The sequence below is a fragment of the Gallinula chloropus genome (assembly GCF_964237585.1).
Source record: "Gallinula chloropus genome assembly, chromosome: 2".
Classification (NCBI taxonomy): domain Eukaryota; kingdom Metazoa; phylum Chordata; class Aves; order Gruiformes; family Rallidae; genus Gallinula; species Gallinula chloropus.
Window position 1 is genome coordinate 22,414,091 of NC_140086.1, and position 26,788 is coordinate 22,440,878.

General features: G+C 40.5%; 1 protein-coding gene across 1 annotated transcript; it reads right to left on the minus strand.

The window, feature by feature from the left end:
- Nucleotides 1-1,192: 1,192 nt before the first annotated feature.
- On the minus strand, nucleotides 1,193-26,668 carry DCAF13 (DDB1 and CUL4 associated factor 13). Its single transcript, XM_084260857.1, has 11 exons — nucleotides 26,572-26,668; nucleotides 24,507-24,706; nucleotides 23,149-23,256; nucleotides 21,316-21,405; nucleotides 20,271-20,426; nucleotides 19,550-19,627; nucleotides 15,816-15,898; nucleotides 13,747-13,911; nucleotides 10,546-10,681; nucleotides 2,641-2,804; nucleotides 1,193-1,714 (listed from the first exon to the last, which is right to left on the minus strand). Exons 1-11 carry the CDS (start codon nucleotides 26,639-26,641, stop codon nucleotides 1,627-1,629), a joined length of 1,338 nt encoding a protein of 445 aa, XP_084116983.1. The 5' UTR covers nucleotides 26,642-26,668; the 3' UTR covers nucleotides 1,193-1,626.
- Nucleotides 26,669-26,788: the final 120 nt, after the last annotated feature.

The following is a 26,788-nucleotide window of genomic DNA, read 5'->3' on the forward strand; positions in this document are numbered from 1 at the left end:
TTTTAATTCCATTCCAGCAGCTTAGTCTGATTTTGCAAATCGTGCAAGACCTGACTACAGCTGTGTCACAAGCCAGACGTTGGACCGCACATTCTCCCTCCATTTTCTCAGTGTTTCAGGAAGGAAATAAACTGTATTTGGCAGAGTGCACTGTATTAGTACAGCAGGCACACGGCCAGCAGCAGTCTACTCCCTGATCTGTTCCACTGCTTCTCATCATCCTACTTAAAGCTCTTCAGATCTGCTTCTCTTCCTGCATCACCCCATAAGGTAACTGAGCCAGGGAGTAAAAGATACATTATGGCCTCTTATCACCAAACAGTCATACTTTTGCCAAGATGATCCAGGAATCTTGCCCAAACAGCGCTGGTAGAGACAAGTGAAAGAGCAAGAACTAGAAATGCATATGGGTGTTAGCATCATGTCAGCAGAGACACCGAACAGGATGCTACGGGAAGGCAAGTGCTCAAAGCACTCAATTTCCAGATTAAAGAAAATTAAACTATAAAGTTTATCCTATCTGAGTTCGTGTGTGCATAAAATCTGTGCAGGAGGAGTGCAGTTACAGACCACACAGTCTGAAGGCTTAAAAGCATTCTTCTTTTGTACAGAAGATGTTAAGCACCACTGAGAGATCAGATATCTTGGCCTAGAAGGTCTAGTTGTATTCCACCATAGTTTTCTGATTACCTTAGTGTCTTCAGTAAAAAACTAAGCCTATCCCACTGGAAGAGAAGCAGAGCATTTCCAAGACAAAGCGTGAAAGAACTCTGGGCTACAGATACTTTGTGAAATGTGAAGGTTTTATTTTTTATATAAACTTAAAATAAAAGGCTTAGAATAAATGTAACCTGAAGAAGTTTCTTTGTTTTACACAATTTATGTCATCTTTCATCCAGATTTCAGCTGCTTTAAATAAGTCAAAAAGATGTTTATTCAACTATGTCATTAATATTAGTAACTTCAACAGTCTCAGGCTTTGTCAGGTCATATAACAATAGTTAAGAAGACAGAACAAAACTATAAATATGTTTACATATGTCTGAGAAACCTGTTGAATTCCTTTTGGAGAGAAGAAAAATAATATATTGTACTGGATTAAGTATAATGCAGTATATCTGTCAGTTGGAATAATCAAGATCTAGTCCACTGCCTTAAGGTCACTTGTTTACTTTATTAAATTTGTATTTAAAAAAAAATAAACCAAAAACATATGGACAACTGATTTTATAACTCTGTATGGAAGAGTTTTTTGTGCCTCTGACAAATCTGAGTTGATTTCATCCTTCTCTTGCACGTCTCAAGGAGTAGGACAGGAAGTACAGATACCCTCCACCAACTTCCAAGTCACCTGCTTCTATCAAAAGGGTCAAACTCCACTGCAATACAGAGCGTTGGGCCAGTAACATCAGACAGGAAAACCGCAACAGAAGATTACAGGGCCAATTCTTGCAACTATCTGGCACACACACTGACTTCAGAAATCAGAGCATGTGTGTACTTGAAAGAAACGCCATGTTTCTGGAGCCACACACTGTCTTACCAATGTCCATCAAATTTTCTACAGTGGATTTATTCAGTGGAGACATTTTCTTTCCTTGTAACACTTGGTGCACGTGAAGACAATTATTTCACTACTGCCACAACATGCTTCTTCCTCTCTGACACCAGTGGCACAGATCCTGGCTTGCTGTGCTTGCGACGGTTCAGTTCCCTAGAAACAAAAACCAGGAAAACAGTTCAGTAGTCAGCACAAAGGCTTAACAAATACTAGTTTTCTCCTTAGGCTACTAACAGAGATAGCCTGCAATTTAAAATAAAAAAAAAATAAAAATTGCTTTGCTTTTATTAATCAAAAGCCTCCCTGTACCTCCTCCTTTGAGGACTGTCCCTGTGAAAAATAACTTCAGAAGTTTCTCACTGTTACTCTTCTCATTCCTCCTCTATCCTGCATGGGGGGAGCAAGCAAGAGGCTGTGTGGGGCTTATTGCTGACTGGGGTTAAACCACAACACGAAATGTTTCAAATCAAGCCTCTTCTGGGGAGCTCAGCTTGCTTAGTTTTCTTGTCAACAGGATCTGCTGCTCAAGTTTGTAGAGTCTTTCAGCTGAGAAAGATCACTACGAAGCCCACCACTTTTTTGTTTTACTGTTAATTTAATGGCTACAGCAAGGTATGCCACCTTCTGCTCCAAGATATTCCAATATGGCAATGATCCAGGTGACAGAAAACATTCATCCTGGAGTCTGGCAAAAAAAAAGCAACCCACAAACCCCAAAACAGAATCAAAAAAGCCTCCACACACCCAAACCAGCCCATTCTGTTTCCATTGCAATACCGCATCATATCATACTTAACAGAGCACTGTGGCTCCTTCCAACGTGGCATTTGCTCCCATTTCTTCAGTGTACTTTTGGGGAGCAGCCTGGTCCTGACACTGGCTCTTGTCCGCAATCCCCTTGTAATCAAAGGTTAATCGATCCAGTAGTTCATGATCCCTTATTCAGATGCTAAAAGTAGCTCCTACTTGTTCCTCCCACACGTTGTAGCTCCCCCACTCCCCTACATCGCTGCTAGAGCACTGCAGCAATGCATTTTACTAAGAGCAGGAGAAAGCAAAGCCCCAAGAGGAAGACGCACTTCCGCCGCCGAGCTTCTCTCATGATACGCTGCTCCTTGATCTGGCAGAATATACTCTTGGGCAAGTGGCGGTGCTGAGCGATGCGCCGGATCTGCGGGTGATGCTGGAACTTCTCCTTCAGCTTCTGATTGTAATTCATGGCTGCCTTCTCTCGCGGTGCCAGCTACGGGGAAAGCACAGGCCACGGATCAGCTTCTCAGGAACATGCAACAGGGACTCAACTGTCACGATCTGCTCTGTAAAATGAAACTTTTAACTTCTAATTCAAATGTTTTTCTTCTGGCGAATGGCTGTAACCACAGGAACTTCAGAACTAGGGGAGGCAAGTATTGAAATGCCTACAATTTCAGCAATACCCCGACACTTACAACACCTATTATCAGTTTCCAAGTTCAGTGAAGTAACTGAATTTAACCCCTGAAAAAAAGCAGATGCTAATGTGCTGTAGAGAAAACAAGAGAATAGAAATAGCTGACAGTAGAACATCTTTGATGAAGAAGAGCTGCCTGCTTTCCTAACCACTGATGATCAACTTCTGCTGTGAAATGCTCTTCAGGCATTTTAATCACGAGCTGGTGTTAAGTGCAAATGCTATAAATGAATTGTCTTCATGAACAGCTCCACAGACAGCTCTTCAGGTGGCCTAAATCTTACCCAGCACCTAGATGCATTAGGAAGCACAGTACCAGCTACCAAGTATTTGCTTGACTTTACGGCACACGGGGAATTCCAACTTTCACCCAACAGCTAAACTTATCTTAGTACCACAAACACGTGAAGTACAGGTGAGCTAGTAATGCCACAAGGGACTTCAATTGTATCCGTGCTTAAAAGTACCTCTGAGCCACCATTAAGAACACTGAAAGTGAGAAATGCTTTTTCCTGACAGCTGCCCTAGAGGATGTGTTTTTTCCCAGCTAGCCACGTTTCCTTTAGCCCTAATGCTTATTTATCAAAGGGGGGAAAAAAAATCCACCTGTGCTGTGTTCTTGTTTAAAGCACCCCCTGCTTCATGTATCAGTCTCTCTATATCTTGGACTGTGTGGATCTCTGATCAAGCTGCATTTCAGTTGAGTGAGCTTTCAGAGAAACAGAAAATCCATTAACATTAAATAACAGAAGATAATCCAACCCTCTTCTTTCTACTCTCTCACCCAAAATGAAGTATCTAACTCCACTACTTCAGACAGCTTAAACCACTTCATATTTTCAAACAAGCAGTGGGAAAAATCTTTCACTCTTCCTTATTTATTTTGTCCACTACTATCAGAGCCTAAAGCATTAAAAGCAAAACAGTAGTTCACATGACTTCTATTTATTCAGCTTTGCAAATGACTGTTTCACTTACTTTTTACTTTCTCAGAAGAAAAAACAGCACAAATACCAAATTGGAAATTCCAGCTACATTATTATGAAAGATGCTTTTCCCCCCCTTTGTAATCAGCAATTCGCTCTGGAGGCCACTTTTAGAAGTGACTTCTGTTAAGAATATTTCACAAATTCTGAAAAAAAAATTAATTTTGTTCTGAAATACCATTAATGGTCTAAAACCAAGTATTAATAAAACATATTGCAAAGGAGTTTCTCCTTTGGGACAATAAAAAAAACCAGGTACCAGATGCAGAGATGCTTATCACCCAGAAATTCTTATTTAGGCATCAGGCATAATGCTCTTAATCTCTGTTTCTCCATACCCCCTCATTTGTAAAACCACAAATCTTTCTGCTTACTTACATTTATCATGACCTCTCACATTTCAAGGAGTAAATTTCACAACCTTAATCCACTAAAATTTCCCAGCTCACCACTCCCCTGCCCCCCCTTACTGAAATTCAGTCTTGTGAGCCAGACTGAATAGCTGGTTCACTCTCCATAAATCCCAGGTGTTCCCACTCTGCAGAAAACCACCAGCATAATCCAAATTAAAGAGCTTTTATTTTAATTAAATGCACTGATTTTCCTTTAATTTAAGAACAAGAAATTGCTGTCGGTTTAGTGTAACCTTGATGATGCTACAGACAAGAAGTGAATCTGTAAATTAAAGATACATCCAGGATATCTTATTTAAAAAATTAATATTCAGTGGAGACATTTTCTTAGATTAAGTGGTTGTTATGCTTGAGCCTGATTCCATTTTTACTAGTAGTGTGGTGTAGGTACGAAGGGCACGTAGCTGGTGAATCTCCATCCAACTACAGAACACCAACTCCAAGAAGTCCACCCTCATCTACATGACAGTAGAGGAAAACGTTGCAGTAGTGACAAGTTTGTGCCTATGTTGAGAGACAGGTGACAGCTCGGGAAGCAGACTGCAACGCTGCACTGAATTCCAGCCTCTCTCCTGCAAGTCATTTTCCACAGGTCAGCGTCAACAGCTGATGAGAGCAGCATTACTTCCCACTCTGCTCTGAGCTGGAGAAGATGCCACAAAGCACAATTTAGCAGGATTCCAGAACACTTTACAATATAATAAATTAGGATTTATGTGACATCATGAGTGGAAGACGTGCTCAAAGATGACATTATGACCCTTTTTTCATACATTCCAAAAACAAACGTGCAGCTTCCTTCCTGTATGAAACAGGAATTATGTGGCAGAAAGACAGCTGATTTGTGCCATTACCACAGCAGTACTTCACAGCAAATGCCTACACTGAAAAAGGGGGACAAAGGACTCTAAAATGCAACCAAGTTGTCAGCAACAGGAAAATATGTCCTGAAGTAAACTGCCGATGCCTCTCTCCTCCCTCCAGATGAAAGAGACTGGTTATTTTTCACATCTGAGCAGAAGGAAGGTAAACATTTTTAGGATGCACATGTATCCCAGCAGTTTGCACCACCACAGATTGTCTTTATTATTTTTTTTCATTGGTCTGCTGCTAAATTTACCGCTATAAAGTGCATTAATAATTGTTTCCTTGAGCCAGAATTGTATGGCTTCTTTACATCTCAAGAGGTGACAAAAAAGGAAAGGTAATGCAGCTGTTATGAGCACAAAATCATAGCTGAAGAGATGAAGATATGTGTGCACCATATCCCAAAAATCACTACGAAAAGAACACAGACCTACAGCTGTTGGAGCGAGTCCAGAGGTGGCCACAAAGATGATCAAAGGGCTGGAGCACCTCTCCTGTGAAGACAGGCTGAGAGAGTTGGGGTTGTTCAGCTTGGAGAAGAGAAGGCTCTGGGGTGACCTAATTGCAGCCTTCCAGTACCTGAAAGGGGTCCTACAGTAAAGTGGGAGGGACTGTTCACCAGGGAGTGCAGTGACAGGACAAGGGGCAATGGCTTTAAGATGAAAGAGGGTATGTTTAGATTAGACGTGAGGAAGAAATTCTTTACTATGAGGGTGATGGGGCACTGGCACAGTGGTGGAAGCCCCCTCCCTGAAGTGTTTAAGGCCAGGCTGGATGAGGCTTTGGGCAACCTGGTCCAGTGAGGTTGTCCCTGCCCATGGCAGGGAGGTTGGAACTAAGTATCTCTGAGGTCCCTTCCAACCCAAAGCCTTCGATGACTCTGTGAAGAATGCTGTGTCACACAACATCTGGTAGTGATTGTTATCAGCCTTATCTCACAAAATGGAGCTGCACACTAGAAGCAGACTGAAAGGCTACACCATTACTGACACGGTTTTGATGCACTCCTTCTAATGCACTTAGCTAGATCAAAACCAAGACCTGTAACAGCACTTTCTCCTTTCTCAGTCCTTGCTCAAAAGCTATTTCTGCATCCTGTAAGAAAGCAGCAAACCTATGCTCCCCTGTTCTTACAGTCACTCCTCACACTTGTTTTACATTTACTGAAATACAAACCTTTCCCAAGCAAAAAATTTTCTTCTTCAATTGTCCTACACTCTAATTCCTCTCTAGTCTGGAAATACAACAGAGCTAAGTTTTGCAGCGGTTACTCACAGAAGTAACATTACTAAGCATTTGCACTCTAAGAACTGCAAGTGTAGCTTTTGTCATAATGTGTCAAGAGACTGAAGAACAATACAGCTTTCTGAAGTTTTACTGACGGCTCACTGCTTTCACTACAGTTAAAAAAAGCCCCAACCAATCTATCCCTTTCTTCGTATTAATTAGATTAATTCTATTCTATAAACTGAAATCCACTCTATACATCACTGCTGCTTTTCCAGCCTTTTCACTATGACAAGTTTTCACCCGCCTCTTTTCCTGAAAAGCAAAGTCACTTACCTTTTCAGAACCCCTAAACCTCTCCAAGACCACATGTACAAAAGCCTCAAACGTACTGAACTCCAGACTGTTCAAATACTGTGCATAAAATACAACACCTTATCTCTAAAGTCTTGTTTGAGTCTTTTGCTTCTGGATTTGCAGAGCCAGATGTTTACTGCTTTTAAAAGAACAACTGTGAAGTCTTATTTAATAATATTAATAATTATTATTTAATCCATTTTTATTGAGAAAGAAACCCACCTAAATATTGCTATTATTTTAAAGCAACTTCTGCAGTAGCTCCAACTGGGAGAACTGGGGGGTTTTGCCACCACGTAAAACCTTGCAGACTTAATTGTCAGTGGAGTGGAGACACAGCATGCCTCTGGCTCCTCCAGAGACTTTTATTCTTTAATGTTTCACTGATTTTGAATTATGAGTGCGATGCCAAATACATTAAAAACCCAAAAGAAACATGCATGTCAGAACTGATGACTGCCAGGGCAGCCACGGTTCAGAAAGTACAACTTTCCAACTGGATAAATGTTCACCAGTCACAACACAAGCACTACACATTCCCTGTAACTTCCTCAGAACCCAACTCAGACTGAAAACAACTCACTAAGTAACCAAAGGAGCAAAAAAAAGTATGCTGGTTTCCATCCACCCCCCCACCCCAAAAATATCCATCTTAAAATACAATGTATTACAAGATGTTAGCATTTTATCAGAAATACAGTGACCTTTGGATGAGTCATTCAATCAAATCTTCTCAGCAAAGAAAAATAGCAGACCAAGCAACTAGGCACTTCAGACGTATTCTGACACTTCCGACAGAATTACTGAGTGTTCAGCTTTGAATATTCAAAATGTTCAAAAAATAGCCACAGACTATGGAAGAACTGGACATTTATAAAATAAGCAAACATATGTCTGTGAAGATAAGAACGCCAGTCTTCTAAAAAAGGAGCAGGTACTAAAGAAAAACAGTGGGACCTGGTAAATAGCCATTAACAGCTGCAGCGTTAAGAATCACAGGAGTTACCAAGTTGGATCAAACAAGAATTGGCAGAGTTGCCTGAATCCAAGCAAAGTTTCCAAGTGTATATGTGTGTGTATATATATATATCCAAGAACGTGGTAAGCCATAAAGATTCTAGTTCTAAATTACTCTCTGAACACCTGAAAAATAAAATTTCATTGTGCTTCCATGAAAAAACCCTGCAGCAGCTTCAGACAGTTACCAGTTTAACATCCAAATTCTGTGTCTTGCTAAATTCAAGGCTCCGACTGCATCGTGCTTGAACAGCACCTTTCCACACAAGACATGGGGACGTGAAACATTATCTCTTCTTATTATAACAAATTCTTCACAAGTTCATTAGCATCATCCATGTTAAATGAGAACAGTTTTTCTACATAATTCACTATGTCCCTTTTAAGTTCTTCCTGTATATCTAAATAATTTTGCTTTCTTAAGGTGCCTTTTGATGTTGCAAGGTGGCTTTTTTAAGATAGGATGACAGGATGACAAGTTCTGTATTTTAAATGATGGGATGACTTTCATTTCTGATTGGAAAAAAAACCACCAAAAATCAACAAACAAAAAAATAAACCCCAAAACCCAAACCACATACCACTTGATCTGTGTCTTACAGATACCTGTTGACTTAGTTCTCTTGTGAGCTGACAGCCAGAAAGCCTTTTTTAGGACCATCCACCATCAGTTTTCACTGATGCAAATACTACAGAAGACAGCAGAATGTCATTTTGTGACTTCTTAAACAATAGCTAAGTTGTCCTTTTGGTATGCAGCATGCCTATAATGCAGGAGTTTGCCCATCACTTCCCAGAGCCAAGTACCCTTACTGTTTTATAAGAGGAGGAGCCAATGCCATCTTAGAAGTCAATAGAATGAATTTTCTGTTCACACCTGAAGACAGGAGGCCTCACTCTACATGTAAATAGTTCATTCAGCATGCTTTTTTCCCTGCTGTCCTTCACATAAAGGGCACAGAGTACAGATGCATGTCAGAACCACCAGGCAATTCTGTTACAGAACATCTTAGGGAGAGACAACATGCTCTCTTATGAAGAATATAGTGACTAAAGACAGAAAATTTCAGTTAATACTGTAAAAACAGGTGAAAAGGGCGTTGCCACGAGCATGTGGATATGACAATGGGAAAGCAGGTAATATTTCTGCCCAACATCACACTGTCTAAGCAAATTCGACATAGAAGTCAAACCAAGTCATCCGCAATGAGCTTTTTGGAGTCCTCAGAATTAGCAAGAATGGGTCTTATATTTAACTGCTTGACTGAAGCATTACAAGGAAAAGGCCCAAGAATCAATTCAGACCAGAAAAAAACCCATAACGTCCTCAACAAGGAAGTTTTTTCCATTAAATTCACTTAAATAGTAGTTTGTAACCCACACACACTGCACAAAGTTGTGGACTTTTTATAACTGCAGCAAAGCTGAGAAAAATAACAGGACTTCCAAATACTTAGGGCAGCCCATGGCTTGGTTTACCTTGTTTTAGCTGTGCTACTCCATATCCAGTGCTCCACAGAGCACATGCAGCAGTCCATGAATTATCCCATTTCATGTTGTAGCCTTAAGTACTACCAGTCCCATTCACCCACCACCTCTCCCAGCTCCACTCCACTTCCCTCCTACGCAGGTCCTGTAACTTGATGGAGCTTCGGGTATCCACAAGCAGCCCTGGACATAACTATGCAACAGATCCACCCCCTTAACTGTACAATATTCTTCCCTGAATTACCTCTCTCCCCCTTCCTCCCCCTCAACCTTTCACAACAACAAGTAGAAATTCCCCCAAGCACTCTTTGGCAGCTATGCTGATGGGCTCAGAAAGAGCACTGTAAGCACCTCCAAAATACCGTTAACAATATAAAGCTACATAGAGGGATCACTCCCAGCAGAAAAAGTGTCAAATTCATTCTCCAAAGTCATTCAATACTTTAATACAACTGTGCAGACACATATATGCAAGAGGTAACTGTAACAGAACATTTTGGCTTTGCCTATACATAAACATTTGAACAAGTGCAACTGAAAAGACACGTGTCTAGTTAGTCTGATGTCTGTTCCTACCAGGAACTCTTCAACCAAACTGGCTTACATCAAATTAAATGGACTTCAGACACCACCCTAATTTGCCCACTTGGCGTCTGAGAGTTAAAATAGGTTAAAGACAATCCCAGTTATGCATTCACTGGGGCAAATGGTCTATTTTCCAATGCATGTGCTTGTCACAGTATGAACTGCAAGTCAACCAGGCACACGCCAGTCAGAATTTTTCAAAGCAGTAACCCTAAGCTTCAGTGGGATGACTCATGTATGGCAAACCATAATTCATTGCTTTTTCTCTAGTCCAAACAGATGAACTCTCTCCTGTAGCACCCAAGTAAACTGCTCTAATTAGTTCACGTAGAACTGATGATTATTGTTTATATTAAACAAGACCAAAAAAGTCACCTTGTGTAGCAATGAGGCTTCTAATAGTATTATTGTGAATGCAGTAAATGGAGTGAGCTATACTGTGCATGTCAGTTTTCTAATTAAATACAAATGTCAAACTCCAGTTTTACATTTTCCCTTTAGAAAAAAGATTTTAGAAGCTGAGTAGGCTAGCCAGATGTAAGAACAAAAAACCCAAATGTCTTATGAGAACAAAAAGCAGAATGCAACTCTTACCACTCCCAGTTTTTCAGAAGCATTAGCTTTCCACAGACGAATATTCATCTCATCCGAGCCACACAAAATGTATTTGTTATCTGAAGTCCATTTCACAGTGATGACATGCTGCATTCGTTTGGTATGATACACCTCCCTAAAGCAGAGAGAAACATTTTTAAGCAATCTATCATCACTTTTCCCACCAACATTACCTTACAAATGACAGAAAACCTTTCTGTTCAAGGCAAAATTTGTTGCTGTTTTTGTTGGGTTTTAAATCTGTTTTTTAAACACTGTACTGACCTTAAATCTACATATAGGAACACTCGAATAAAGTGTGATGGTTAGACTGACAAAGGATCACCTAGGAAAAGATGTTTTTAAGTAAGTTGCCCAAAGCCCCATCCAACCTGGCCTTGAATGCTGCCAGGGAGGGAGCAGCCACAGCTCCTCCGGGCAACCTGTGCCAGTGTCGCACAACAGGAACTACAGCAAATAGTTAAAGAATAATTCTTTTTGCAAATCATGCCATGAGTATACAGTGTGATATGCATCCTGTTCCTGAAATGATTTTCACTAACATGCTGTTACACCAATGAAGCATTACAGAATGGGACTGCAGAAGAATGGGTGCCAAAGAATCTGACGACACCATTACAAATAATAAAGAACAGTAAATAAACCCCTCCAGCTGTCAGTCCATTTATGGCACGGCAATGTGACTGGCACTGCGACTTCCCTCCTTCCCCCAAAAATGGATTGCTTTAACATTGTCTGAAGGACTTCTAGGGAAAACTTTAAAACACTGAAAACTTAAAACTCTCAATCCTGCAAACAAGAACTCAACAAGAGATATCAGATAGTAAAAAAAACCCCAAATCAACCCCACAACAGATTCACACAGCTGTGTGAGTACTAAAGCATAAACTATATTTCATTTCTGCCCATGAGACTCCTGCTCAGCAAGTGTTGGCACTTTTTGAAATATGTTTCTGCATGTTACATTTAAACCATATTTAAACTCCTACCTGATTTCCATTAGTTATGTACCAAACAAGCAAAACAATTTATTTCAGCTATAAAAATATATGACTAAGTACACTTTTTGGATAATTTTAATTATTTATTAGCATTCTAAAGGTGAAGAATAAGTCAGGCCCTCTTATTGTTCACTAAAACCCACTCCTTTGGTGTTTCAGTCACACACTGCAGCTTATAGACCATTCTCTTTCTTCTACACAGTTATTTTTACAAGTAAAATTCAAGTAGTAATGAAAAGGAAATATGGAAATAACACCTATTCATGAGCTGTAGAAAAACTACACTGGGGGTTGAGCTGGAGAGATTGTGAGAAAAACAACCATAATCAATGTATCACCTTAAATAAGCTTTAATAAACTTTATCACCTCTTGTAATTCACATTCAAGTGAAAGACTAGGCAAAAGGACCTTCAAAAAACATAAACACATCAGGTTTTTTGCTGATGCTGATGTATAATAGCATGTGTGCACATTAAGCATTTTCATAAGCATTTCTATGTTTACTTTCATTTTACTATCTGGCTCAGTAACAAAGCTTCTCTGCAGCCACCTTCGCAGAACTAAGTACTCTTCCTTTCCTTACTCTGAATTTTCAGCCTTTGTCTCTCCTCTTGCTGTCACTGCAAGTTATTATCTTTCTCAGGGAAAGGAAAAACACAGAACACAGCCAAGCAGCCCGGATCTGTCATTCACAAAATCTGCATAGACACCCCGTTCTGCTAACCAAGAATTTATGAAATTTAATCAACTTCATAATAAATCTCATTTCTTATGGATAACCAATTTCCCAATTAAAATTTTCATTTTAATATAAAATAGAAAGCAACAGAAGTTGTGAGTTTTTCAGATTGGTGGGAGATCTAAAGTCAGAACTGGAATGCCATCAGGATCCCTATTTACATAGTTTTCCAAGCGAGATCGGATATTCCATATGGAGACTTTTCTCCATTCAGTGGGATTAATTTCAACTGTGTGATTCTGAAAAAGCCCAGCTTTTAAATGGGCTTATTTTAAGTGTTCCAGAACTAACCATGTTGTTTAATAACACAAGAATTAAAAATATCAAAACAAACCCACAAAGAAACAGCAATACCTAATTATCTTTTAAATATTTTTGCTAGACAGGAAGAAAACTAAAGCTACCAGTAGAACAGATATAAAGGACAATGTAAACAGGCCCTCTCAATCTTTAATGCACCATGGGAGCATACAGTTACGTTGAATAATGCATACATAACTGCATCGATCAACAATAAAAACATACTTCTCCCCCAATCGCTATTTCAACACTTCAACCTCCCAAGCCACCTAGAACTCCACCTAAGAGCAACTTTTGGGGGGACTGAGGTTGGAGAGAGGAAGACAACTAGAAATAAAATAAAATTAGAATAAAGAAAAAAAGGAAGAACTGACAACAAAGAATAATGAAGGCAGGTTTATGAAGAACAAATGATACCAGACAGATCTGATAACTTGTTTCAATTTTTATCAAACAGGAAAAAAAATGAATAATGGAGACACAGTAGATCCAATCTGAACTTCAGCAAAATATTTAATACACTGCCTTATGAAATCTTACATGAAAAGCTAACTCAAAATGAATTGCATTCAAAGCACTGTCACATGAATCAAAACCTGGTTAAGGAAATAGGACCAGAATGTAATAACTGTACCAAAACACATCTCAAAAGCGTCCCAAACTGATCCTGAGGAATTCACAGAACAATGCTTTCCATGTAATGTCTCTAGCAACCATCCATATAGGATGAAGACAGTCCCTAGAAAACCAAATGCTACAACATACAAGGCACTGCAAACTTAAGTGGCGACAGATAAGAGTACAAAGTGACCTAAATACATTAAAGATACATACAGAGGGAAATAGGATGGGATTCATCCTGGTAAAATACAAATGAGTACACCCAATACTGTAATCAAGCACAATTTTAATCCAAAACTATATAAGTACTGCTATCTGCTGAGTTCCACCCTAATACATACTTCAGAACGATCTGCCAACTACACAACCTGTCAATCTCAAGTTATACAGAGTAAGATTTCACTATCCACCCAAGTGAATGCCCCAGTGGAGATACTAACAAATGAATGAAGAATTTTGAGGATTAGGGAGTCACTGGAATGAATGACAGCAAGAGAGAAAGGTGTAAAATCACTCACCTGCTGTGACCTTTGCCTACAGGAAAAATGCGGACGGACTTATCAAAGCTGGCAGAGACAAATTCTTTCCCAGTGGGCGAATAATCCACGTCCAGAACAGCAGACACGTGATCCATGTGCACCGTCACAGGCGACTCCAGAAACCGCATATCGAAAGTGTACAAGCTTCAACACAAATTCACCAACAGCTTAATACCTTAACACTTCCTAAGGAAACAGTACTTTTTTGCTGAAGTTACTTTAATAATACAGAAACCACACCTAAGGGTAGATCCATACAGCAGAGCAAAGTCTAAAACTGCTCATAACACATGAAAAAAACCCAGAGTGATGCATTGCTTAAGGCTTGAAAATGTTTATTACCCAGAGGCTTCAGCTACTGGATCAGACCTAGGTTTCTTGCTCGCTGTCAAAAAGCAGACAGTTTGCACTACTTCTTCTGTTCATGGGTCACTGATCAAGCCTGCTTTTCCAACCACTACACTCTCCATCTTCAGATATAAGTAAACAACCTGAACTTGGACAAGCATCTCCGAATCATTAACGGAAGCCTATCAATGCTGCAAGGTTTCTCGATATCCCCATACTAAGAACTCCCAGTAAGTCAGAGTCTACTCTGAAGGTTAGCACACTTTCCTACTATTTAGGCAGTGTAGGAGTCCAAGGAAAGCCTGGTCCTTCAATACGTGGAGATACAAGCACATTACCTGTGGAGAAGCATTATGTTAAAAATAAACACACAGCTGCTGGACCACAGCTGGTTTGCTCTTAAGCACTTCAAAGCTCAGGTGAGATCTACCTGGACACCCTTTGAATCAGCAAGCCCATCAATACATCTCAAGGCATAACTACAGAATAGATCATCAATTTGTCTAGTGCCAACAAGCAAATGTGTTTTACAAAGCACCTGATGAAACCTCCTTAAGGTATAATATTTACTAAAACCACTACATTAAAAACGTGCAATTTAGCAGGTTTCTCACCTTCTTTGCTCCAGTTGGAGAATTAATTCTCTCTACAGGAGAATTAATTCAACATCTCATTCAATAGTTCATTGGCAACTACAGCTTTTTCCTTCTAAATTCCCTAACAAAAATACACTAGCATCATACTCAAATACACTACTCCATATCATCAGCTACTGCTTGCATGTGCATTGCTGATATACACATTTGCCATTGTGCTTGTACTAACTGCTTTAGTTTGTAAGAGGACAGCTTCTCCTGACAGGAACAGCTACCATTGCTGTTTTAGCAAGGGGCAGGGGAGAAGAAATACAAACAGATCGGGTCACCTGGTAGCCACCCTATCATGACCAAAATAGGTGAAAAGCAGTACATTAGATACAACACCCACTTCCAAGGACTAGGCCAGAATCCATTTCTTTGGAAAAACAGCCTTAAGATAAGTGATAAACTGTGTATGTTCTAGAAGAAAACAGTGATCTATTGTTAGATCACCAGCTTCTTGGAAAAAAAAAAAAGGATATGGAGCACATTTTGCAGTGGCCTAGTTTTGCAGAGACAGCTTTTTCAATATCAGATTAGCTGTTCATATGAATAGAGCTGTTCAGAAATAAAAACATTGCTCTGAGACATTGAAAGGATAAGCATTGCAAGCTCTAGAACAGTTTCACAAAAGATTATTTTTTTAATTATTTTAACATTTCTCTTATGAAACATTTTCATCAAAATAGCTGATCAGTGTAATATACCAAGCTTCACATGAGCTAGCAAGAAAATAAATGCCTACACAGCCTCAGCCTGGACCAAAGGCACTTATTTTCCAGGTCCCAGTGCATGTTACACTTCTCTTGGCTTAGCTGCATTTTTTCCTGTCACACTTCTCTTTTCTGCCCCAGGTATTGAAATGCAAAGAAAGAGGTTACGGTGTCACTATTGTGGGATTTTCTAAATCAGCAAACCGGTAAATCTCTAGGTTATAACTTAAGTGATTCAAATTTAGAGTTTAAGCAGTTTTTTTAAGAACTTATTTAGCTAAATCTGATATAGTTGATATAAATCACCATGATACAGATTAAAAGTATCAAAGAGCAAGGTCACACTTACTTGTAATCTTCATTTGCTGCAGTAAAAACAAAAGCTTCCATGGGGTTCCAACACAGTGTATTTGTCCTCATGTTCAAGATAACCTGAAAGATATTTACACATTGATACCTCGTTATAAGCAGAAAAATACTCACTACAGTTCAAACCCTCTCCCATTACCAAAGAGAAGCACTTTACAGAATTATGACAGAGGAAGAGGGACACAACAGACTGTTTTCTTAGCAGTGTTAGAATTGGAACTCAAGAAATTCCTGTCCCACAGTATTACAGTACCTTGATATTATAGTTCTCCCATCTGCTACTATCCCTTCGTTGTTTTATCTTTGAAATCAGAGTTCACGATCCTCCAGGACAGTTGCCATTTCTAGTTGAAGTGCTGAGTACCATATGTAGAAGCTCCTGTGGTGTAACCTACTCACCACCACCGTGTTAGGGTATTTGCTACAAGTTCTTAAGATTTGCTGGCTCCTAGTAAGCACATGACTACAGAGAGGCCAGTGTGTCTCTGAAGTGGGAGGAAGGCAGCTGATGACAGCCTAGTAAGAGCCTTCTATTTTTCTAACAGTTGATTAGACAGTAGGTATTAAAAAGCTTTATGTCAGATGCCCCCACCTCAGAGGACAGCTGTGGCAGTAACAGCTGGGTCCCTGTGGCAGAAGGGGAGGCACGCAGGAGGTCATCTGACACCCCGTGTGACAACAGCTTTGGCTTCTGCTGAGTCTTGGAGGCACTGTCAGCCATTGTATTTAAAAATAAATCCCACACAGTACCCCTGACACAAAGCAGATGTATAATTACAGAGCAACTTATTAACAAGCTGAACAACTCTAAACAGGATTTTCCACAATGTTCCAGGCCAGCCATAATCCCACTTGAAAATCCTGAAATTTGGGTGTCTAACACTATGGTACTCCAATCTCATTTTTATTCTCAGCTTACTATACCCAAATACCATCAATTTACATACATATAAATGTGCAACTATATTTTGTTATTGTAAAGTTATGAAGAGCACAATCTCAAAGCAAGTTAACAGCAACGATCTCTACTGACACACCCCTAAAGAGATTATGACAACTGTACATATTCTCATGATTCTCATTCTCCATAAATCCTCATTTCCTAGGTGACATTATCCTGTTCAGTATGAAGTCAGCACTGCAAAACACTGCTCATTTCCAGAAACTACCTGCATCCAGAACTGAATGTAATCAGATGGCTAACGTGAACTCTACTTCACCAAAAGGTCACTGAAAGGCCTTATGTTTACAGTAACATGACAACCACAATTTGTTCAGATTTCAGTATTGTTCTTCTAGTTATAAACCTTGCACATATCAGGGAAGCTAATAAAGAAGGAGGGTTCTTCATTCTTCCCTATCCAAGTTTTTCAGCCACTGCAAAATGAGTACAATTAATGTTAATGCATTATTTGCAAATAAATATTTTAAAGAATGCCACAAAGTCAGTCAACATTGCTGAAAAATCCAGCTCTTCTGAATAGGGGTCAGGGTTTGTCATAGTCCATGCTCTCCATCTTGCTTCCCTCTTTTCTCACCCAAATTTACAAGCATTGAGTTTATTTCAGTAGGGGCATTTGGAATTAAAATAATACCTAAGGAAAGAATTCTCTGTACAGCTCTAGCGTTAGTAACAACTACATAAGGCAACCTGGGCAGGAAGTGATTTAAATTGCTGTAAAGACGTTAATAAGGTAATTTCACAACTATCTAAACCTACAGCAGAGCCATCTTCTGACACTATTTCTAATCAAAGGTAAATACACTCAGTAATTTCATAAGAAAAAGTCCTTATTAAGTCAGAGTTGTGAAGTCCTTAAAGACTTGGCTATCTTGGTTTCTTTGAACTGTAAGCACTTGCTTACAAAGAGTGTCAGTGTGGAGATTTTGCAAGTACTTGAACACAAAACCGGATCTCCCCAATAATTAAACTGTCCTCCTTTACTACAAGGTATTTGGTTGAGGTGAACAGCTAAGAACGTTATAAGCAACGAACAACACAGTTCCTTCCAGCTGTTTAAATGCTGAAGTCTATCTTTAAAACACCTTAAGCTTTCCTGCAATCCCACAGGTTTCACAAGAGTGACTTTAAAAGTGTATCAACTTCCATTACAACATCTTGTCGTGCAACAGGAGAGCCTCCCTTCATCTTTTCTCAGCTTGTTTAGACTAGTTCTTATTCTGCACTTAGAAAGCATCTCACCATCTTACCTCTTTGGAACTAAGACTTCAAAACTCACAAAACAGGACAAACGGCCAAGAGAGCTACTGCTCCATGGTGTGGCAAGTTGTACTCTGATTTCCATTAAGGAAGGGACTCCCACTGAGTTAGGCTGCTTTGCTGATCAAACACCAGGAACACAGCAGTGCTAGAAGGCGGAGTCCATACACAGGTAAGGTACCTCTAATAACCAGCACCCTTCCCTTGGGAGCTACAGAGCTCTTCACTCTCAAAGCAGAAATGCAGACATTCAACCTGCCTCTCCACAGGAGAATCATCCCTATTCCAGCAGGAAACCTACAACCGTATCCATAGATGTAAGGAGGTATTAGGTGTTTTACTCCTAGAGCAGGAAACACACCTAGCCATGCTGCTTGCCACACAAGATACACATATCTGCACACATGTGTTTATATGCACATGTATGCATACTTTAATATATTTAGCATACACACACACACACACACATATATATATATATGTGTAAAATAGTTTGATTCAAACTTCAAAGGCTCAGACCACCTCCTTTAAAATTGTTCCTGGGGATCTACAGCATTAGTCATGTTCACTTTGACATTCAGGTCTCCAACTGGCACCACTGACTATTTTTTTACAAGCATTGTCTCAGTGGCTCAGACAAAACTTCATTAAATATTGTTGGGACACATGGAGAGAAAAAAATATCATTATGCTAACAACACTCCTATTTTTATAGTTCAGTGACGTACCATTACAGTGTTTTAGTGTGTATCAGACCAGTGTCATTGCAGACAGTACCTAACATACCAACATACCAGAAGGATACCAAGTGTATATTCAAAAGCCAGAATATTGTAATTCAAGAAGAAAAGTAAGATAGCTCTGAGGCTCAGAAGTACAGAACTTGATTGAGGTTAATGTATGTGTACGCTTCCTGTGTGTAATAAATACATACGTTCTCCTAGATATAAAGAGGAATCATCACTGATAAATTTATCACATATAAACACAATTTTGATTCTACTGTGATGGATTTCTGAGTGATTATATTAGATGCATAGGGGAGGGTTTATCTCCATGCCAAAAGAAATACAACTTCTCAAATGCAGACTAAGGCTTTCTAATGGTGGAAAGTAAATGCCTCAGGACTTACCTTGTTTCCTTCTGGCAAGGAAGGGAAAAAGTTTTTTAAAAAAAATTTTAAAAATCACACACAGACAGAACACAACATAGGAACATAAAGTTCTTATTGTGAAATTGCTGTCAGGTCAGGCACTTTCTCAAGAATAACAATAGAGTGAGCATGACAGCCCGTTTGAATGCAGAAAAAAGGGCCCTTCTAACTGCATGGTTGAAATCCCAACATTAATTCAAACTCAGTTGAAAGACTCAAAATTAGAAAGTGAAAAGTCAGTGAACTCACAGTTCAGACTTTTTGTTTTGTCATCAACAGCTAGACTATTTACATGTTCAGTATAATTTTTAGTGCCATAAGCTTCTGTTAAAAAGATTACCTTCTTTAACGGAGTTGATTTTCTCATATCATACAGCACGATATTTCTGTCAGAAGCACAGCTTCCCAAAAGGTAGGTCTGAAAACAGAAAATAAAAATAAAAACACTTCTAGAGTATGGTCAACAGCTTACATTAGACAAGTAAGCAATTTCACAAAACTGGTAGCCATATAGTTCCTTTTTCAGTCAAGGAAATGTGTTCACCATTCTTTATAGGCAGCTAATTATTCAGCACAAACACTTTCAATAGATTCCCCTGCAAGATTCAGAAGCCACCCAGTTGTCTCTACTTCAAAAGTCACAAGCAATTCCAGCAAAGCAGTACACAGGAACTGCTCTAGAGGATCAAATGCAATTGTTCTGCCATGGAGAGGGGAGAAATCTTGGTCACAAGGAGTACAGCACTGGAAGAGGAGGAGAGCTCCAGAGTCACCCAATCGCAAGTGTAGGAGTGAAGTAGGGGATATGCACTGCTTAGGCAGAATGGAGACCACCCTACTGTTTTTTCTTCCCCACTAACACAGACAAAAGGTACAAGGTTTAAAATATGTTACTACATTCCAAAGCAATACAGCCATAAAAATATATGCATACACCCTCCTAAATATTACATCAACACACATCAAAATCTAAATTTCAAGAAAAAGATGGTGTTAATAGAATTTAGATCTTATGCTAATCAAGACACACATTGATTTCCACTATATAACAGAAAGATTACCTCAATGGGATTAAATTTTACGCTGCTTATGCTGTCAAACCCCCATGTCAGAGAGCACATGGGACTTGTCCTTTGCTCATCCCAGATGTCCACTTGATGGCCACAGGTGGCAAAAACAGCATCCTTCCAGTGGTGATCAATTCCTGTATACACTGTCTATAAAAGAAGGAAAAAAAAACCCACAACAAAAAACCTTACATAACCAACTGTATACATAAATATGCAAGCATGTTCTGTTACAAAAAAGATCATCAGATCATTGCATATCAAGTCTGCCATGTATTGCTCCATTTATATCACTGAAAACCAAGTCACCACTGCTGCCACGAACTAAGCCTTATCAGATGTATGCTTACACAATAGACCAGCTGTCTAAGTATTCCCTGTGCACACATGCATCTCTTGTGAATTTATAATGGGGTCAGCATTAGAAGCCCTTTTACAAAGTCCTGGTTGACTTTAAAGCAAATGGAAATTTTAAGGGTACAACTACAGATTTTCAGTGCGGATCTGAACAGATTCCATAGACGTCACAATGGTTAAAGAGTTTCAATCTATTTACAAAAAGCATTTAATATTGCTTTTAAAATCAGCTTATCATAAATTGAATGTATTTTTAGTCTGCTTTTGTCGAAAAGAAAGAGGCAAGTGAGAACTTTGTATTGAATGACTGTGAAGTATCAGCATGAAAAGAAAGTGATTTAATGCAGACAAAACGCTGGCAACACACGTCTGAAGAGAAAGAGATTTCAGAAAGATCCTTGGAGTTCACAGAAAAGGGGTGATTATTAGAGACAGATCTAAGCAGTCTCTGAGGGCATTTCAGATATTCCTGTCTGGTTACATGTAAAATAAATGCAATAAAAACTCAAAGGTACTTTAAAAGTGTCATTATAAAATTTGATGCCATCACCTCGCAACCCATTATGGTAACCAGTGACATCAACTTGTTTCTCTCTCCTCCAAAAGCTAAATAACATCTGGTTCAAACTTACTTCAAAAGATACAATGGGAAAAAAAAAGAATCAAGACTTAGATTTACTACCTTTCCAAGGATTGTATGAATAGGTTCTTCTTCTTCTCCATACGCTGGGCCCTCCATTTTCCACTGCTTCACAGTTTTGTCATCACCAACCTGGAAATAATGGAGAAAGCACGTACAATTTTACATAGATATATTCTGTTTATTTTACTACATGTGCTCTGCAATTAAGTACAGACAGCCTTTCAAAAGAGAACGATCTGTGTCATACAGAAGTTCTCTCTCCTGCCTATTCACTGTTCCTTTTTACACCTCCAAGCTGAAGATTAGTTCTCCTTGTCATAATATTTTGCTAGAAACTGAGAAGGTACACGTACATCATCTGGCTAGAACAAGAGTTAACATTCTTCACAGTATCCATATGGCACTGCGCTGTGGATTTGTGGCTAAAACTGTGCTGTTAAGGCACCAATACCTCAGCTAGTACTTGGATAATGTCAAGTCATTCCCCCCAACACAGAGACTTGTCGGTCATCACCCCTGCCTCCCCCATCAGCGCATAGGCTAGATGTGGGCAACAGACTGGGAAGGGACATGGGCATGACAGATGACCTGAATCAAAGGAGTATTCCTTGCATCATGCTCAGCAATAAAAACTGGGGTAGTGGAAAAAGAAAGCGGAGGTGGGGTCTAGCTTCCAAAGCAGCTGCTGCTCAGAGCAGCTCTGGGGACCTGTCTGCTTGTGAAAGGAGGTGACTCACTTCCAGTCTGTCGCTGTTTCTCCCACCACCACCACCTTTCCTTCACCTATTCAACAGTCTCCATTTCGATACATGAATCTTTTCCAGTTTTCAAAAGAGATAATTCCAGGTTTGCATAGGAAAAAGGTGGGCTGGAATCATCACTATTTTTTTTAGGCTACATTTTGCAATTCCTAATCAAATGGCACCTTAAATTGCAAATTATCCTCTGAAGTCATCTTGGTGAGCATACCAACAGGTAAAGGGTACTTTCCACCTCAGTTGCCCACTCATGATGCTATTCTACGTCTTGCACTATGCCAGTACAAGCTTTTACATGACTGTGCAGTGACCTGGATCAGGCAAACTGGACAAAATAAAACAAAATAGCTGTACAAGTTTAACTTCCTCTCTTCACAGCACTATTATTATTTCTTCTACCCCTCTCTGAATTTTCAGGCAGAGAGACTGTCAAAGGTTCTAATTTCAAGTTACTTGAATTTTTTTGTTACAACTTCACCTATATCCAAACTACTGTCCTCATGACATGGTAAGTACTACAGAAAAGATAAATCTACAGCAGTGAAAATAGTTCTTCTATGTTCAACTTGAAGGAAAATGTTAGGACACTCTTGTCTTCAAAACCAATTCTTTTTATTTTATCTCATCTTAGAATTGTTTTAATGCAAACAGGAAGACATGCTATTTCCAGGCAGCTCACTCACAACAGAATGAGTTGCAGTTGATATAAGTTAATAAAGCTTAATTAACATGAAACTATCTTGACTTAATCAGCTTTTCTTTAATCACTATATATGCAAATGGTTACTTTAAACATTTGTATGTATTTTGGTGAACATAATCTATCTACTACTTTAATGAAAACTAATTTACTCGAATCTTAATTGCATGACCATCTTTTTGGAATTTTCTGGTATTAATCCCTTCCAGAGTCTTGATTAACAGCCATGTTACAGCATAAAATTAAAAAAAAATCATCAGAAATAGAACTGTCAGGTTCGCTGACAAATTTAATACCCGTACTCATGCAATATTTAAATCCTGCAGGGCAGAAAGCAAGCTGCTCATCAGAAAACAGCTGGTGCACAGGCACTCTGTGCTGCTGCACTGCACCAGGGAGACACGTTGTACTTACAGTAAAGAACGAGGTACCACAGAACCGAGCACACATGCCTCGAACGAAGCCTTCGTGGGCCTGCACAGTGCGGATACACTGTCGCTTGGTCAAGTTCCAGATTTTAACCTGTTAGAACACAGAGAAGGAGTCTGTTGCTTATGTTGCCTAGGACCACAACTCCAGTTTTTAATTCAGCTACAAGAGATCACACATGTTGTAACGAAATGGACTATCTGGTTTGAATACTGGCCAGATTTTATAATGTTAAGACTACTGAACTATTCCCTTCTTGGAAAAAAAAGTGTGGCTCTTTCCTCCTCACCCCTTCCCCCCGAGATGAATACTTAAGTGTATTTTTGCATTCCCCTATTTTTGAGCTAGAATTCTTGCTAAAAGACAGCAATAGTGATAATTTTAAGAGAAAATACTCCTCTTAGGAGTACAAGCCTTTGGAACTAACAATGTCCTTAGTCTAGCTGCTGTACCATTTTACATACATGTCCACCTCTCTCAGAGGTTTTAAAGAGTTTGGGCCCGTTTAAAAACCAAACAAATGGAGGTCAGGTTGTATGCATTTACAGTATCTAGTACTTTACCTGCTCCATTGATGGGTAAGAAATTGGGCCACCATTTCAGTTAAATTTATTTCCCTCCTTTCTAAAAAGGTTAATAACCCTTACAGTACTGCATGACATATGCACCTTTTATAAAAAGCAGGAACCAGCTACTCAGAAGACACCTTTAAAATCTACAAGTACTATCAAATGAACAACATAAGGTTGAGAGGACAGAGAAGACAGAAAGTACACGCATTTTTTTTCTGCAACTGACTCCAACTAAAGTGCCCTTGCTTGCTATTTGTAATATTTATGTAAAATAATCAAATACAGGGTTAGCATTTTTTAGACAATACGACAAATTTTTATTCCAAAATGGTTTTGGTTATGCACCCCTTCCCTCTGGCTCATCTGCCTTCATGCAATTGTCCTAATCAGCAGCAGTTTAACTTCAAGGGGAGGAGGCAGGTTGTGTGGGCAGCAAAAAGCAATCACTACAGACTGTAAATATTAACATTTACTGCTCCATCCGGAGGAGCTGAATGTCACACCCTCTGCTCACAGCTGAACAGCTGAAAGCTGCTGCCTTTGTGTGCTGGGAGATTACAACCTGCAGTGTGAGAAGCACTGCCCCGAACTGGGTAAGCTGCATCTTCTGAGAAAAGACAGGGCATCATGCTGAACAAATATATAAAAGAAAAGTAAGCAGGGGGTATTTAAAAAAATAATTTATTCAAGAAAAAACAATTCCCACATAAAGGAAAAGGAAAATGAGGAAGAAAGGTACCTTGTTTGTTGTGGTTTGTAACTGCATCTTACCTCGCCATCACAAGCTCCAGACAGCACTGTAGACAAACTCTTTGGATGTTTGGCCATGCAGTTAACTCCATCTCTGTGGCCATCAAGTGAGCTAAGAAAGGGTTTTGCAAAGACACGTTCCAGCTTTGTTGCATTCAGAGCTCTTGTGTACTCCCGTGGAACCTCAAACGGATGCAATGCGGGGTCATAGTTTCTTGGAACTGCAGTAAAAGCAACACCCACATTAGAAACCCATGGTATGTATTGTAGTTCAAGGTAAGCTGAATTCAGAAGCTTTTCTCTTTGATTGTCTTGCCATGGAAGAAGCTTTTGCTACACTTAAGATTTTTGCCACACTAAGATTTTTACCATTCCAACTGTTTTGGAGTTGGTCTGTGAGATCATTAGCATGCTCACTTAACAAGCTTGAAGTCAATAAAGTCTGAAATAACTCTGAAATAATTTGACATCTTTGTCAAGGGAAGATAGGTATGTACACAACAAAATGAAGTTGCAGATGCCTTGCAACTATTACTTAAAAAAAAAAAACAATTAAAACCCAATACCAACCTCCTGCCACTAAAGTCTAATATACACAGACAGCACACAGCTGCATGGACATGCACAGAGAGAGGCAACCTAGCTCTCTTCATTCAAGTTTAGTCAGCTTGTTTAGTCATTAGCTTGGTCCTCTGCTAACGCTGTTTTCCTAGACAGGAGTGTTAACATCCAACAAGCTTCAAGGAAGGGTCTCCCTTCATCCACCCGCATAAACACACCTTACAATAAACTGAGAAAGACAGCAGACATTGACACAGCTTCTGGGTTTTGTCTCCCTCATTCCATCTCATCAAAAAAGGTAGAAAAGTCAGTAGAGCAACTGACAACAGGTCACTCATTAAGAATTGATACTTAGTCCAGGCTGCAGGTCTCAAAAAACTATTTGATCCAGATCAAAACCTCTAAAATCTCTCACGAAATGAGGTTGGGTATTCACCCTATAATACAACATGGAATTTAACAGCTTACAAACAAATCCCATTTAGAAAATTAAGATGTATTCAGCTACTGTCCAGTGGGAAACCTCGCTATTTTTCCATATTGTAGGTATATAATGACAACTAAATGACTGGAACGTGTTAGTTATGATGCTACTTTGCACAACATAGACTCCTACCTCCAACCCAAACAAATAATGAAGCACAGTGCAATTTAAAATAATATGGGTCTCTCGCGCTGCTCAAAATAGTTTGAGATGTCCAGAGTTTTATTCTTGTTCTTTCTGGCAGAAGGCAGCTACTTTACAGACTGTTTCTGACACTAGACAGAAACTGAACGTCTGTCCCTTCTACCACGTTACAGAGACACAACTTCACAGCTGTGTAAGACCAGTGCTACGCAGGATGCACAGGACAAGGCATGGAAAACCATCATCTCGCCTACCACTACAGCCGCTGCAGGGCAGGTACTACACGACTTTTGCCAGTTTTACTGTGGGATGGGCAAGAAGCAGGCCGAGACGCGGCGGGAGAGGGCAGTAACTGCCCAAGGCCGCTAAGAGTAACCTAGGTCATGCCGACGGCAACCTCGGAGCGCCAGACGGGTGACTAACCGGGCCTCCCAACCCGGCACTCCAGCCCCGGCGGCGTTTCCTCACCGCACTCCGGCACCCCGAGACCCCACAAGCTTCAGCAGTGCCCCGGCCCGGCGGCAGGGCGGCCACCGCTCGGGACGGCGCCCCGCGGGGCCTGCCGGCGGGCAGCACGGCGGGGAAGGCCGGCAGCCCCGCCGAGCGCACACGGCCCGCCACGGCTCCGCGGCACGAGGAGCGGGGCGCAGCGCATGCGCACTCCGACGTCAGTGACCGCCTCCGCGGCCGAGCCCGCAGACAGGAGCGAGAGCAGAGCGCAGCTGGCTGGGCGCTGCGCGGCTCGCCGGCATCCTCCCCGGAAGCAGCGGGGCTGGGCCGGCGGACGCCTGAGCGCCTTTCCCTCCCTTCGCCGCCGCTGCTCCCCTCGGGCCTCCCGTGCGGGTGGCAAACGGGCTGGGCCGAGACCCGCTCCGGGCGCCGCGCCGCCCCACTCACCGCGCTGCAGGTCCAACTTCGTCTCGCGGACGTAGTCATCGGGGTTGCGGCTCAACACCTTGACCCGCATCTTCCTCCTCTCCGCACGCACGGCCGCTTCCGCGCCGCCAAGGAGCGCGCACACGTGACCGGATGCGCTGAGCGGCCCGTTCTCGCGCGACGACGCTCCCCGCGGCGCCGGCTGTCCGCGCGCGAGCGAGGGAGGGAGCGTTGCCCC